This window comes from Dipodomys ordii, unplaced genomic scaffold (assembly GCF_000151885.1).
Source record: "Dipodomys ordii isolate 6190 unplaced genomic scaffold, Dord_2.0 Scaffold86, whole genome shotgun sequence".
Lineage (NCBI taxonomy): Eukaryota > Metazoa > Chordata > Mammalia > Rodentia > Heteromyidae > Dipodomys > Dipodomys ordii.
In genome coordinates this window covers 5,454,874-5,470,582 of record NW_012267302.1, presented here as the reverse complement: position 1 = coordinate 5,470,582, position 15,709 = coordinate 5,454,874, and the positions used below count along the sequence as shown (strand labels likewise).

At 40.8% G+C, this 15,709-nt stretch overlaps 1 protein-coding gene across 1 annotated transcript in view; it reads left to right on the top strand.

Moving 5' to 3' along the window:
- Kcnma1 (potassium channel, calcium activated large conductance subfamily M alpha, member 1) overlaps positions 1–15,709 on the top strand; it is a 697,588-nt gene that overhangs the window by 346,265 nt on the left and 335,614 nt on the right. Inside the window, exon 3 of the mRNA XM_013025679.1 lies at positions 10,008–10,069. Within this exon, the coding sequence (XP_012881133.1) occupies positions 10,008–10,069 (62 nt within the window). The remainder of the gene's footprint in view (positions 1–10,007; positions 10,070–15,709) is intronic.

The following is a 15,709-nucleotide window of genomic DNA, read 5'->3' as shown; positions in this document are numbered from 1 at the left end:
TTGTGGTCATTTGGGTAAATGCTCAAAAGTGGGATTGCTGGGTCATAGGGGTGCTCTATGTGGAGTCTTTTGAGGAACCTCCATACTGCTTTCCAAAGTGGTTGAACAAGTTTACACTCCCACCAACAATGAAGTAAGGTTCCCTTCTGTCCACATCCCCTCCAACATCTGTTCTTATTAGAGTTATCGATTATAGCCATTCTAACTGGGGTCAAGTGGTATCTCAGTGTTGTTTTGATTTGCATTTCTTTTATGGCTAGAGAAATTGAGCATTTCTTCACGTGTCTATTGGCCATCCTTCTTTCCTCTTCAGGGAAGTCTCTCTTTAAGTCTTTAGCCCACTTATTTATTGAGCAGTTGTTTCTTTGAAGATTTGTTGTTGGGGGATTTAATTTTTTGAGTTCCAGGTATTTTTTAGATATGAGACCCTTGTCCGTTGTATGGCTAGTGAAGATCTTCTCCCAATCCGTGGGCTTTCTATTGATTTTTCTAGCTATGTCCTTTGCCATGCAGAAGCTCTGCAATTTCATGCAATCCCATTTTTCCAACCTTTCTTTGCTTTGTTGTGTTTCTGGGTCTCTATTAAGAAAATTTCAACCTGTGCCAACAATACCTAGGGTTTCTTCTATTCCATCCTGTAATGTTTTCAGAGTGTCTGCTTTGACTTCAAGGTCTTTGATCCATTTGGAGTTGATTCTGGTGCAGGGATATATAAGGATCTAGCTTTAGTTTTCTACAAGTGATTAACCAATTTTGCCAGCACCATTTACTGAAGAAGCTGTCTTTCTTCCATTCTATTTTTTTTAGCTCCCTTATCAAAGATTAGATGGATATAGGTCTGTAGGTTCATTTCTGGGTTTTCAATTCTGTTCTATTGGTCCTGAGGTCTGTTCTTGTGCCAGTACCAAGCTGTTTTGATTACTACGGCTTTGTAGTAGTTTGAAATTTGGTATTGATATTCCTCCAGCACTGTTCTTTCTGCTAAGGATTGTTTTTGCTATCTGGGGTCTTTTATTGTTTCATGTGAATTTTTGGTTTTCTTCTTCTATTTCATTGAAGAATGAGGTTGGAATATTGATAGGTATCACATTGATACCTCTATAGCCAAAATAGACCACATTTTAGGTCACAAAGCAAACTTGTTGTAATTCAGAAACATTGAAGTTATGCCCTGCATTCTCTTAGACCACAAGGGAATAAAATTAGAACTCAACACCAAAAGCCACCAAAGAAAGGCCTGTAACACATGGAGGCTGAACAACACACTGCTGAATCACGAGTGGGTCATGGAAGAGATTAGAAAGGAAATTCAAATGTTCACGATATTCAACAAAAATGAACACACAAATTACCAGCTCCTCTGGGACACAGCAAAGGTAGTACTCAGAGGCAAGTTTATAGCTCTGAATTCCTACATCAACAAATTGGAGAGATCTGAAACCAACAATTTAATGAGGCATCTGAGCCTCCTTGAAAAAGAGCAGCAAGATAAACCCCAATCCTGTAGACAGAAAGAAATAATTAAAATTAAATCAGAATTAAATGAATTAGAATCCAAAAAAAACATAGAAAGAATCAATAAAACAAAGAGTTGGTTCTTCAAAAAATTAACAAAATTGACAGACCCTTAACAAATCTTATCACAAAAAGAAGAGAACACACTCAAATAAATAAATTCAGAGATGAGAATGGAAACATCACCACAGAAAAACCAAGATTCAGAACATTATAAGGGAATACTTCTCAAAACTTTATGATAATAAGTTTGAGAACTTGGCAGATATGGACCTTTTCCTAGCAAATATTGACATGCCGAAACTAAACCAAGATGAGTTAAACCATCTTAGCAGGCCCATATCAAGCATTGAAATAGAAACAGCACTAAGAGACCTTCCATCTAAGAAAAGCCCAGGACCAGATGGTTTTTACAGCAGAATTCTACAAGGCCTTCAAAGCAGAGCTCACACCAATACTCCTCCAACTCTTCAATGAAATTGAAAAAGAATGTTCGGGACCTCCATTTTTGTTCAAAACCTTTTCTCTCACAGCAATTGTCAACTGAGATGGCCACCTTCCTTCATTCTTCCTTCTACCCTCTCTCCTTCCCCCTTCCCATCTTCCATCCAGGGCCTTCCCATTATTCCCTGACTTCCACCATCCATTCTTTTTGATCCTGACCACAGCTATAGTCCTTACCTCCATATCTGTGTGGAAGAGTCTCACATTAATCCTGTTCCTGCACAGTGCACCCTCTACCTTGTCCACTATGATACTCTTCATCCCCATTCTTGCCTGGGTTCTGCTATTGCTCATACATCCAGATACCTTTATCTCACTACTATATTCATGTAGTGAGATAGTCCGTGTCCTTCTAGCCTTCTTTTGCTTATACTACATTAAATTGCCAAACCTCCCCAGATATGTCTACTTAACAAATACTTATTTCCACCTTGCAGTTTAGTGCTGACTAAAGATGAACATGTCATCTACCTTCATAGAGCTTGCAGTCCTGTAGAGAAAACGGCTGATCAAGTGATAGCAAAAATCAGAGTGAAACCACCAATGTGCTAACTGCCACAAAAAGCAGACTATGACCAGGCAGCAGTGGCTCATGCCTCATAATCCTTGCTACTCAGGAGGCTGTGTTCTGAGGATGGCAGTTCAAAGCCAGCGCATGCAGGAAAGTCTGTGAGATTCTTATCTGCAATTCTACAAAAAAAAAAAAAGAGTTTGAGCTGTGGCTGAAGTGGGAGAACACAAAAGCTCAAAGACAACACTCAGACAATTAATAAACATAATGCTAGGCTGGTGATATGGCTTAAGTGGTAGAGTACCAGCCATGAGTATAAAAGCTGAGCAAGAGCATGAGTCCCTGAGTTCAAGCCCCAGTATTCACACACACACACAACACACACACACACACACACACACACACACACACACAAATCAGACTGTGCTTATGGGTAACTTTTCACATGAGATGGGCAGGAAATGGCAGTAGGGCTGATTTCTGATGGATGGGTAGCCTGTGAGATGGAGTAAGGTTTCTAAGAGAAAGAAAATGCTTGTGCCAAGGACCTTTGATAGGTAGGGAGGGGAGTATGCCAGAGTGAATGGGAACTGAATGTACCACGTAATTGCAATCTGGAGAAGAGGAAAAGTACTGAATTTTCAAGCTCTCTCCCTATCAGAAGCTATGGAAGTCATCTGAAGCTATATAAGGAGGGATCTTCTTAATTTTATGCATGTCCTGAAAATCCAGTCCATTCTATACTGTAGATAGCATCAAAGTGTTGTAATTTTGAAGTACCAGATCCAACTGCCTATTAGACCGTAGGTATTTTTCCTAGGCTTTCTTATGTGTGAATGTGGGGTTGGGAGTACCCATCAGCGGGAGATTATGTGCTTAGCATGTGCGAATGTGCAAAGCCCTATTTCATGCTGGGCACTGAGGACAGCAATAATCCCCAGATCCAAAACCTCACACGTGAGTACACCACACGTGGACTCTTCTGTAGAAACTGTGCATTGTGTTTTAGTTCTTAGATTTTACACACCGACCGCCGAAAACAGCTCTTTCTCCTTTCTTTCCTCTTGAACATGTTTCCCCTTAAATCATCCTTTGGAGTGTTGGCTTACAGGGAATCAAATTACAACATTTTGGTTTCTGCACTTCTGTAAGTCAAATGCTATGTGCCAGGATGTCAGGTGAGGGAGTTGAAGCAACTTCAGATGTTTAAGTAGTACCATCAAAATATTTTTTCATACTTTCTAAATATTTTTTTTAATTTGTGATAGCAAACTTATCTTTTGGGGTAGCAATAGGCTGTCTTTTGTTAGGACTCACTAATACTGCAATACTTGCTAGATTATAAAAAGAAAATTCTTCCTTTTCTTCTTCAATAAGAACATTAAGATTCAGAGCTATAAAATCTGCAGAAACATGAGCTTTCTACAGACCTCCAGAGGCAGGAGGGAAGGAACAGATTCTCACTTACATCCTTGGGGTGATGATAGAGCTGAGCCCAAATCAGGAGAGAGTACAGGAATAGCCCTTGGTTCTTGTCTAGCATTAGTTTTGTGGGCTAATGACTGCATAAGAAGATGATTTTACTGTATCCAGGCTCTTTGTGCACAGAACTTTACAAAAGAGAAATTGTCTACAGAGATTTTTGTGCCAGGTATTCTTATCATCTTCATAATATCACCAGGCTGAATTATAATTTTGTACAAAAGGTATACCAATGCTGCCTTCTCAAAGTTCTTAGTAATTCTGCCATTTGCATTATCTACTAAGGTCCCCACCTAATAGTCATCCACTTCAACCCATCATTTCACATATTGGCAAACTGAGTCCCAGAGAGAGTAAATGACACATTGCATATCATACTGCTTCATTTGGTCCAGTGTTCTCCACATTTCACGTATGTTCTGTGCCTGATTTCTGTTCTCCTACCTAGCACAGGTGTAACTGGAGAGGATGTAGGGTGTCAGGAATTCTTCTTTTCTTTCTCTGGATTTTTCATCCTCCTCCATTCTCTCTCCTTCCATGCTGGGAGTTTGTGGTGACAAGGATGTCACCTCTGTATCTGAGCCTTCCTTTGACATCCTGGAAGCATTTGTCTGTGTGTCACATTTCTTAAATCCACAAAGGACTCCTGAGTAATTTCAACTTCTGCATTCTTTGCTGGGGGAAGGCAAAGGTCAGGCCTGACATTTCTATTTTGGCTTTTGTATCTCTCTGTCTCTTGCTCTGGGCCTTGGACATCTTTGTTCAAATAAATGTTTGTTGGAGTTGTTAAATTCACTAGACCAAACATTATAATTTAGATGTTGGAATAATATTATCTCTAAGAAACAAAATGTCCCCAGATAGTTTCGCCTTGGGATTTATCTTGTCTATTTTTTCTCTGTGTATTGTCAATTTTATTGTATATAAACTAAACAAAAAACCCTCATTGCCTATAGGGTCATATAGAGAAAACTGTCCATTTTCTAAAAAAGTCTATGCTGCCCGCAGCTGATGCTACATTAGACATGGGCACTCATCAATTAGGGTCATTTGTCTGCTGTGAGCTAAGGAGAATGGGAAAGACCTGCTCAAGAGAGAATTAATTCATCCTTCTCTCTATACTTTCTTGAATACTCTTTGCAGATTCTCCAAGCCTGCAGGCCTTATACATATGTTCTAATGGGCTAATTGTTGAGGCGACATTTGTAAATTAATCTCTGACTTGAGCTAAGTGGTTTCCCCTAATGGCTTTAATTCAGCAACTCCCACACTTGGCAACAAGTCAGATCCCTGGAAGTGTCTGTTAAAAACAGAGATGCCAGGCTTCCCTTGCCCCACTCTACAAGGCTCTGGTGCCAAGGTGGGATAAGGAAACTTCTGGATGTTAAGTTTTGTTTGGTAAAGTAGCTATGGAGCTTGAACTAGGCATTTGTTCAAGGCTGGTGCTCTACCACTTGACTCACTTCCAGCTTTTTGCTTGTTAATTGGAGATAAGAGTCTCATGGACTTAATGCTCTAGTTGACTTTGAATTATGATCCTCCTATCTCAATTTGGATCCTCAGATCCTAGCTACTCTGAGTTGCTAGTGTTACAGATGTGAATAACTGGTGCCCAGTGGGAACCTTTGTTTTTTAAAGTCCTCTAGCATAGCACTTTAGGCTTGCCGCCTTTGGACCCTCAGCTCCAACTCCATTTCTGAGGATCATTAGATCTCCATTGCTGATTGAAAAGTGTTTGGGCCTCAGTTGGAGTCAGGGGTCTAGAAGAGGTTCTGAAGATGCTTCTTTCCAGAAAAGGTCATCTGTCTGCACACGCTTTCCTGTAAGCTCTGGTAACTAAGGGATCAGCTTGGTCATACTCGTTTCCTTCTTTATAACATTTCTCTGGCATTTCAAAAATCTGGCTTGTTGTGATTTCCACCTAGGAAGAGAGCTATAAAACTCCTTGTATTTTTGCTTATCACCAGAGCCCACTGGAGAAGGAGGACAAACTTTTGTTTGGTTTTGTTTTTAACACACTGTGTGTGTTCCTTGGCATTCTTCTGGGCAAACACTTGTCATGTGTCATCTTGAGTTATAAAAATAGGTGAGTCACAAGCACTATTGTTCCAATGGCATTTATCAAATTGCTTTTGTTTTTTAAGATTTCTGGCACTCTGGAAATATCACTCCGTGTTCCAATATCATCACGCAGCATATGGGTGTTTTCAGTAAATCTCAGAACATGGTAGTGAGTACCATCCAAGATAGCCAAGGTGATGAGGTGAGTCTATTCTATGAGAAGCAAGACAAGCTGGAACAGATTCTGGTGAAAGTTGGCAAAGTGATGATGAGCAAATGATAGCTTAGGTCCCCAGACTCCTGTGTGGGATGGGCTTGGTAAAGGTCTTTGAGGGACAGGTATCTGACCCCAGTTAAGTAGGTAGGGATAAAAGGCAACTGAAAGGTCCACATGGTAGGAAACTTGGTCATTGTGAGGGTCATTCTGTGACTCGGTTTGCAGGAAGGCAAGTGTGTTTTGCTGTCTGGGATATTATGCTTTTGCTTGACCTCATCTCACCATCTCCTTTTGGTTTTGTTCTCTTTTATCTCTGGCATTGTAGAGGTAGGCATACAGAAGGATCTACAGTGGCCCTACCCCTTACTGAAGGGACATTAGAATAGCTGTAACTTGTATGAAGAAAGGGACAATTTGAGAATGAATGGATCCTGTAGTCTCCACCCTCTACTTACTCAGAACCCACTTGTTCAAAAGCTTGTTATGCATTAGTTATACTTACACAGTATAATTTGGTCACAAATTGTACAACACCATAGGATTAGTCTCTGTAAGTCTTCCTTCTGCTCAGCCTATCTGGGAGATACTGATATTTGAGTTTGCATCTGAAGAGGCTAGCAGGCTGATTTGCTTAAATAGATTAAATCTACATACATACACTCCACATGTATATATATAATCTCTCAATTGACAGAGTGTATTTCAATACTCCAAAAGAAACTTCCATCTCTTGTTTCTCTTAAGCCTTATGCAGTATATGTTAAACAAATACTTAGATGAAGTATTACTGCCTAGTAATTCTATAACATAATCATTACCATGTAGACTAAAACCTAATCATTTTGTGTCCTTAGACAATTTTTTATATGTAAGGTTCTCATATGATGGGGATTTGTTAGAGAGTTAGAGAAAGAGTAAGAATAGACCAGTTATTCTGGGTAACTTTACTTGTGGAAGGAGTGTTTGTTGGATTGACATTTTCAGGGCCAACTTGATGTGTCTCTTGGCACTTGGATCCAGGTTAACAATTGTAATCAAGGCTGATGTGATAAAAAGCAATCTAGCAAGTGTAAAGGGTACAGATATTCCCCTCCATACTGGGAAACCCTTGCTCCCTTTGTATCCGGAGTCAGCTGGTGATGGTGAGAGGTGTAAAGGACAGTCTGGAGTCCCTATAACTCTCAGGAAAAAAAGCACCTTGTAGATGTTGTGGACCCAGGCATAAGGACACTAGAGAGAGCAGCAGGGAGGGTCATTTCCTGGTGCTCTCAGCCTGCCTGGGAGATGCATCTTAAGAGGCCAGCAAGTTCTCTTCCCTCTTCTAGCTACTGGCTGATTTGCTTAAATAAGTGACACATTATTCCCCATCACAGATGCCAAGTGGGAGGCAGCTGGGACAAATTAGTGACAGTTACTTAGGACATCCTAATGCTGGGAAATCTTCGCCTTTGCAGTAATGCCGAGATTTTTAATTCCTTGTGAATGGTGTGTAGATGCTACCTGAAAGGACTTTGGTTTTCCCTTCCTGCCATGATGGCTTTTAGTGACTTAGAGCTCTCTAGCCAGCTCTGATAGAGGCTCAGCATTCACAGATACACAGGGCCAAAATGAACGGGATTAATCCTGCTGTTTATGAATGAAGAGATCCCTCCTCTCTTTTCTGGTCACACCCCTTCCCTTTGCAGCTTTTTGAGAATGAGGTCAGGGCCAGGATCTAACTGCTTATGTCTCAGAAATAGCAGCACAGTTCCAAATTAATCTAAAGCGATTTGTTTTGCTGTCTTCTTCAGTTAACAGAGGAAAAAGCAAAAGTCTGCTTGTGTGTGTGTGTGTGTGTGTGTGTGTGTGTGTGTGTGTGTGTACCTTTGCAAGAAACATATGAATGAATATGGGTGAGGAGAGAAATGGAGAATGAGCCAGTCAGAGGGATTCTACTGGGTAGCTAGCTGGTAATGGCTGACAGAATACATGAATTGCCTTGGATTCAATTGGATCATGTTTTGGATTATAATGCAAAATGGAAGGATAAAAGAAACCCCAGTGGTGCATTGTTATAATACTATTTTTTCAAAGGAGATTTTAGCAATTGCTGTGTAGCTGCACATTCCTTACACTGTACATTTGTTAGACTATTATTGTCTGTACTGTGTGACTTGCCATCCCTGTCTAGTAATTCTGCCATGCACTAAATGAATGTCCCAAGCTGACTTGATTTCGTTGTCCATCAGCCACGTTGGCATACACATGTGAAAGATAGATGTGTGACTTCCTTCTGTGTTGCACACATATTCAGACATACAGAGAGAAAGAGGAGAGGAGAGAATGAGAGAGTGAGAGAAAGAAAGAGAGAGAAAGAGAAAGAGCAGAGACAAAAGAGACAGGCACAGATGCAGATTGACATGCCTAGTCTTTACATAAGTTGAGATTCACCTCTAACCATTACCAATGTCAGCAGGATGTCAGTATGTGGCTATTCCAGAGACTGAAACTTCTAAGGCTTTCCACCTGCAGCCTCTCTCGGATATTAACATATTTAAAGGGTATTTGTTGACTGGTAGGCAGGCATTGTACGCTCTGGTGCTGTTTATTTTCCGTTTCCAACTCCCATTATTGACTGGAACCTTGTTTTTATTCTGGACTGTCCTTTATTTGCATTCATAGTCTCCTCTGTGAAAGCATTAAATAAACACATTAGTACCTTGAATGGGAAGAGAAGTGTCAGTTATCAGGCTAATCCGCTACATATTCATTAGATGGACTTTGGAGTGACAGGTATCCGTTGAAGGTGATGCTCAAATTGTCATTCATGTCAAAGGTGATTCGTTTTGAATGGGGAGTGTAAAGTAGTAGATGGGTTGCCATATAACTGGCTGAATGTTGTCTAATTTGGCACCTAAGTTGCTTTTACTAAACAATTAAGAACTATTATGACTCAATATATGATTTTTAATATGTAGTACATATGCAATGAATGTATCTGTATCTTACATATCAATCTAAATCTATCATTTGTCATCTATAATTATCTATTGGACATTTATACATATTTGTTTGTACAAGCAAATATGTAATTTTCAACTGGATATTTCCTGTATTGAGACAGAAAGTAGATTAGTGATCGTTGGGAGATGGACAAGTCTAATTTAACGACATGAGGGGTATTAGTGGGATGATAAAAATGATCTGAAATGATTATGATTATGGTCACACAATTTGGTAAATTTGCTAAAAGTCATTGAAGAAGTATATGCTTAAAATGAGTGATTTATTTTTATAGTATAGTAATTATCACTCCAGAAAGCTATTAACAATTAATATTCTTGTACTTTAGTCCCTTTAGGTGCTAAGTTATATGTAATATGAGGAATAACATTACCTTGAATTTTCACCTGGTCTTTCTCCCCATGAAATTTACTGATGTCAGCTACAAAGATTCTAGACCTTGATAGAACAGGGCCAGACAAAAACCCAGTGCCATAAGATGTAAAAGTCTTTTCTGACCCCTATTGGCAAAGAAAGAGGTTGCTGCCCATTGCCAGGTAAAGGAGTCCGCTTCAAGGTTCTCTGTGAGGCAGTAATGGCACAACATTTCAAGCGAGGCAAAGTTCATGCAAAGTTCAAAGCAAAATTCAACCTTCAGAACTGCTGCTGTATATCAAAAAATACAAACACCTGCTGCTCACCTCTTAAGTGATGGCATTCTCTCTTCTTTTGCAGGTTGTCTTAGTCTTTGCTCTCAGCATTGGTGCACTTGTAATATACTTCATAGATTCATCAAAGTAAGTATTCAAATGGGCTGTCTTGCTCTTTTTTTTCCTGAAACAATTGTGACCTTTCACATTGGTGAATTTATTTACCTGAATACCAACCCGAGGGCCGAAGGGCATCATTGCAAGGAAGGCAGGTCTGATCCATGCCCATTTTCAGAGTGGGAAAGAAAGGAAATGCTCCAGGGGAAGGCTATTGCTGGGTGTTATTTATTTTTAAATAGCTCTTTCCAGAGGAAGCATTTATGCTGAAGATGTCATGAAGCTAAGAGGAAATTTAAACCTCTGGGAGGGCAATAGATGAGAGTCTGAGCCATTCTGGTTGTGTTTGTAGGATCCCTTTCTCCTCGGGCTTTCCTGTGTTTTGATCTTATTGGAGGATAACTTAGAAAGCATGGTGCCAGTATATCACTTGCCACCTGAATATTCAACCAAAGCATCCCTCACTGAAACTTCTTGACTTGTGAAACTAAGGAGATAGGACAAGGAGTTCATGACGACTCTCAAAGGTGGGGCGAATTCTCCCATAGGCCATGAGAGGACTCCTAGAATGGAAACTAGGGTACACCCCTAGGTGTAGTTGAGAGAAATGGTGCTCCAGGGTGAGCCTAGGACACAGAGGGGAAGACTTTGCCAGAGGCTGAAGAGAGTACCCACTAGGGCTGCTAGTTGGTTCTGTCTGCCTTGGCTCCCGCAACTGCTCCCCTGTGTGCATCTTTAACTTCAACTCTCCTGGGAAATTTGACTTGCTTTTCTGTTCTGATATAAAGTTGACAACCCAGGCCAAGGACAGTGGCTTTGAACTTGCTGCATTCTTATCCTGTGCGTGTTTTTTTTTTAACTCCTTTAACTTTATCCCTGGTACACATTACTAGATCTTTGATCCTAAGAAACCAGCCTGGTGTCCCTGTTGGCTTGAGACTATGGGGTTTCCGAGTGTTGGGTTTAGTGTTCTTTCCCTGTGGCTCAGAATGGTGGTCATTTCACGCATCCCTAAACACTGAATTTCTCAAAGTCCTCTGAGAATTGTATGCAATTGAGAGCAGATTCAAAAACGTCGGGTCAGGGAAATAAAGAAAACATCATCAACTCCAATCGCCATTCTCTGAGAGTCATCTAAAACTGAGGCTGTTGGAATTCCTGTGGCCCCCTCTCATATGGAGAGTCCTTTAAACACTCCCAGGGCATGAAATTTCACGTGCTTCCTCCATCAGAAATTCCTAACCAAGAAGGAGAAGAGTGCTTCTAAGTTTGGGAGATCTCAATTGATGTGTCAGTGAAGGTAAGCTCTGTTTTTGACATTTTTCTGGACTGTATCAGAATTGAACTAAAGATCTTCTGAAGACTCTGGTCTCATTTCTTCACTCTCTCTCTAGGGGTGTTCTCAACATGTTGTGGGGCGCATACGCTGTCGACGCTCAGGCTGGGGGCTCAGGAAAGAGGATTGGACATTTACTCTGTATACCCTAGAGAAAGTACACCCCCATGTGGAGGTGAGCGTGCTGGCCCTTTAAAAGGACAGATGCCCCTGCCTCACCTTCCTCCCTTTTCAACTGTTTGTATTAATTTTTTTTTGGAAATAAAATTCTGCTAGATGGGTTGGCATGGTGTCCTTATTTTAAAAAAGAAGAGAAGTGCTGTCTACTAGTAGGTGATCTTCGGCTGTGTGCATTCTGGCATTCCTGTCTCCAGGGGAGAGGGTGGGAAAGCATGAAATTCCCACAGTAGACACACTGCTCTACACCTTGCTTACCCCCATGTCCTGTGAATTTAATTCTGGTGCCGAGAAGCCTACAGAAGCTGACATTTGCTTTCCAATTCTGTTTTTATTTTTTTAAATGGACTTGCAAGGAGGCTATAGGCAGGCTGGCTTTTAATCCTCTTTTTAGGCTCCCTTTACCATGCCAAAAAAGTGAGCATAAAACTGAGACAATCCTCATTCTCCCTAATGTCCACAGAGGCTTGTCTTAACTTCAGTCTTTCTTCTGAGTCATGGAACTGTGTGGTTTACAGTAGTAAGACTGTGACTATAAGAAGACTTGGTATTTATATAGCTCTGTCTGCTCATCACTTGTACCACTTCATTTGGTCCCCAGATTGTCTTTCAGGGTTCTGATCCATGAGAGCTCAACCAACAGTCATATTGAACAAATCTTCCATCTTCCTGAAGAAGGCTAGCAATCATACTCTGTTTAAGTGGGAGAATTAAGGTAGACTCTGTTAAGCCACCATTATTGGTAGCCCACGGGTTTCTATGTCTAAAACCACATGAAGCCTATTGAATAGGTCATAATCAAGCTTAGTAAGCAAGATACAATGAAATTTTATCCACATGACAATGCAGATAGAAGATAAGAAAGTAGGATATAAATTCTTAAAATTCATTTCTTTTAAGATTTACAACTCTTACCAGTTTAACAGACAAGTTGGCTGGCCATTGGGGCATCTTGGAGAACAGTTCTGACTCCCAGGAACTCTACCAAGTCATCAATCTGGAGAAAAGGAGCTCACAATCTTGAGATGAATTTCAATTAATATTCCCTCCATCCAAATAGATAAACCAGAAATAAACCTGATTAGATTGATGATATTGAAGAAAGGGCTTATCTCTGTGATTTAAACAGAGCTGGCCTCACTAAAATCATAGCCATTTTGTAGTTGTATGTACAAGCTCAAGATTGGAGGCGTTCTGCACCCTGCTCATTGAAACGTGTGTAAAGCAGGCTGTAATGGCCAGTCCTGCCAGCCCAGCTTAGCTCAGGGCAACCCCGGTAGGCTGCACACGTAGACAGAAGACTCAGATCCCACTTCTGTTTGTCAGATGGGGAAGGACATTTAGCTATGTGGCAGATAATTAATTAGCTAAATAATTGATCCTTGATGATCTTTTTGCCATTGAGAACTCAGTTCACTATCAAGGCATAGGATGGAGGATAAGTCCTTTCCAAAGCTGTCTTCTTTTGTGTGTCTTTTCTTTTGAGCTCTTAGAATGAGACAGAACTCTGAGTGGGTCTTCCTCACTGAAGGATCTGGGAAGTCCCCCTTTGAGTCTTAATTTTCCTCTGGAGATGACTACAAAAGAACCATTTGTGAAGCCTCAAGTGATTACTCTCTAGCTAAGGCAGATGGCCCTGAGATTTCCTGGAGTTGAGAGACAAAGAGAATTACATTCAAGTGTGCTGAAACGATACTTCATCACCCCAGTGGATGATGTCTGCAAAGACCCAGACAAGGGGAGATATTCTAGAAAGGCTTTGGGTAGACATAAGTATCAGTGCCTCCACCAATGTGGAGACACATGACCCACGTGCCCTCACAGGGAGCTGTCCAGTATGTCCTCCACTTAGCCACTCAATGCACATACCGTCCAAAGGAATTTTCTTTTCCATTCTCTTCAAAAGGCCCTCCTGCCCAAGTTCTGTCACACATCACTGCAGCCTCTAATTCTGTCATTTTTCTGATGCCTCCACAGGCACCTTTTCTCCCACACACTCTGGCTGGTGCCTGTGAAGCAAAGATTTAAAATAAAACAACAACAACAGCAACAAAAACCTCTGTATGACCCCATCAAAAGTGCCCTGCAATGCAAGTGAGTGCCAGTGTTACTGACACTGGTTCCCCGGGACATAAGAACAATAATTCTTACCTAATAGCTATGGTTAGAAAAAGGAAAGGAAAAGATCTGGGGATATCAGGGTGAGGGCAGGATTCAAGGGTTGTGTAATGCGGCAGTTCCTTTTTTTTTTTTTTAATTTCAAGTGAAAGTTGGAACAGGCAGTGGCTGGAGCTCGGCATATTTGCATTTTTTTCCAGGGGCATTCTGGGAAAGGATGACTCATATCTGTGAAGATATTTATTCATTTGATTCATGTTTAAATGCTGCTATTTCTTAGACTGCCCTTACGTGGATTATGAATATTTAATGCTGCATACATGACAAGCGAAGGTCAAGTCCTGCTCATTGGTGACTTCAAAGCAGGTTCTTGTCTCTCTGAGACATGCTCCCTGCTGTTAGCAAAGGAAAGCTGAAAGGTTATGCATTGTTAAAATTTCCCTTAATGACTTTATCTGCTCCAAAATGGTTGGTACACAGTAAGGGCGCCAGCTGGTCTTGCCAGCCTCTGCTCTTGACTTCTGATTTCTGCACTACTGTTTGGAGAATATGGACATTAGAAAGGAAGAGGAGCTCACAGCGCAAATTTTGTAGAGCATCGAATCCAAGCGTTCCATTGCCCGGTATTATGAATGGAAATTTTGTCTCCTCAGTCTTTTAGGCTTTTGCTTTTGTATTCATTCACTCATTCATTCATATGAATTCATTCACTTTATTTGTTCATTCAAGACATCTTGAGTGTGATAATGTTGAGTACTTTCTAATAACTAAAATTTCTTATGGCTAAGTAAGGTTAAGGAAAATGCTAAGGTTGCAATACAAGTTGTCCAGATTGATTTTAGTTTCTACAATAACACTGACACCATTGTTGTAATGAGAATGCCCAGAACTTTAATGGGACCAAGTAGTTACTTCACCATTTTATCTGTCTATCTATCCATTTTATCTATCTACTTTACCTAACTTTTCATGCCTCAGCTGAGAAATTATCTTTCAAAAAAGGAAGAGGGGATAGGTGGTCAAAGCAACTAGCAGTTGCTAGCGATGTGCCATGTTTGAGTTACAGTGCTAGGCACTTTAAAATAATTGACCTGTGCAGCTTTAGTGGATTCTCTTTACCACCTCCTCACATCACTATTGCCATCTAGATGAGAAGTCTGAAGCTGCAAATGTTGCTCCAAACCATATAGTTCATAAGTGGAAGAACCAGCATCTGAGTCAGCCTCACTCATTTGAAAACTGTATCTCTCCCAAGGCCAAGAAGTAAAATTCCAGATTGGGGCAAGTAACCAAAAGGGTTTTAGTGCAATTCTGCAAGAATTGGAAGTGGTGTCTCCTTGGCCTGCCAAGTCTTCTGTCTTATTTTTTCTTTTGTTCTCCATGGCCTCATTCTTGCCCTGGGATCTGAGTCTACCATGGACGGTGTTTAGGAGGGTCCCAACATAGGTTTCCCCATAAGATTCTTCCATGGGTCATAGACTGATTTCTCTTTGGGCCTTGATTTCTTCCCACCAATGGCTTAATAAGACCCTCTTCTGCTTTTTATCTTGGTGGGCAGAAGCACATTGTGATGGAATAGTGGCATAAAGTCAAGGACACTAGTGGCTCAGTCCTCTAATCTAGCCACTCAGGAGGTTGAGATCTGAGGATCATGGTTTGAAGCTAGTCCAGGTAGGAAAGTCCATGAGAGTCTTTTGTCCAATTAAGACAGCAGGAAGCTGAAAGTAGAGCTGTGGCTCAAATGGTAGAACACCAGCCTTGAGTGGAAAAGCTAAAGGACAGCACCCAGCCCCTGAGTTTAAGTCCCACTTTTGGCACACACACACACACACACACACACACACACACACACACACACACACACACTTGAAAGATCAAGTTAGCCAAGAATGGGAGAGTTTCATTATTTCTTAAGGCTCCTTCCATTCAGAGCATTCCTTCTAAGTAGAACAACCTTACATTTCCCCATTTTGACCTTATTCTCTGTTCCCATTATTTGATACACTGGAGTAGATCATGTGAGATACCTTCTTTCTTGT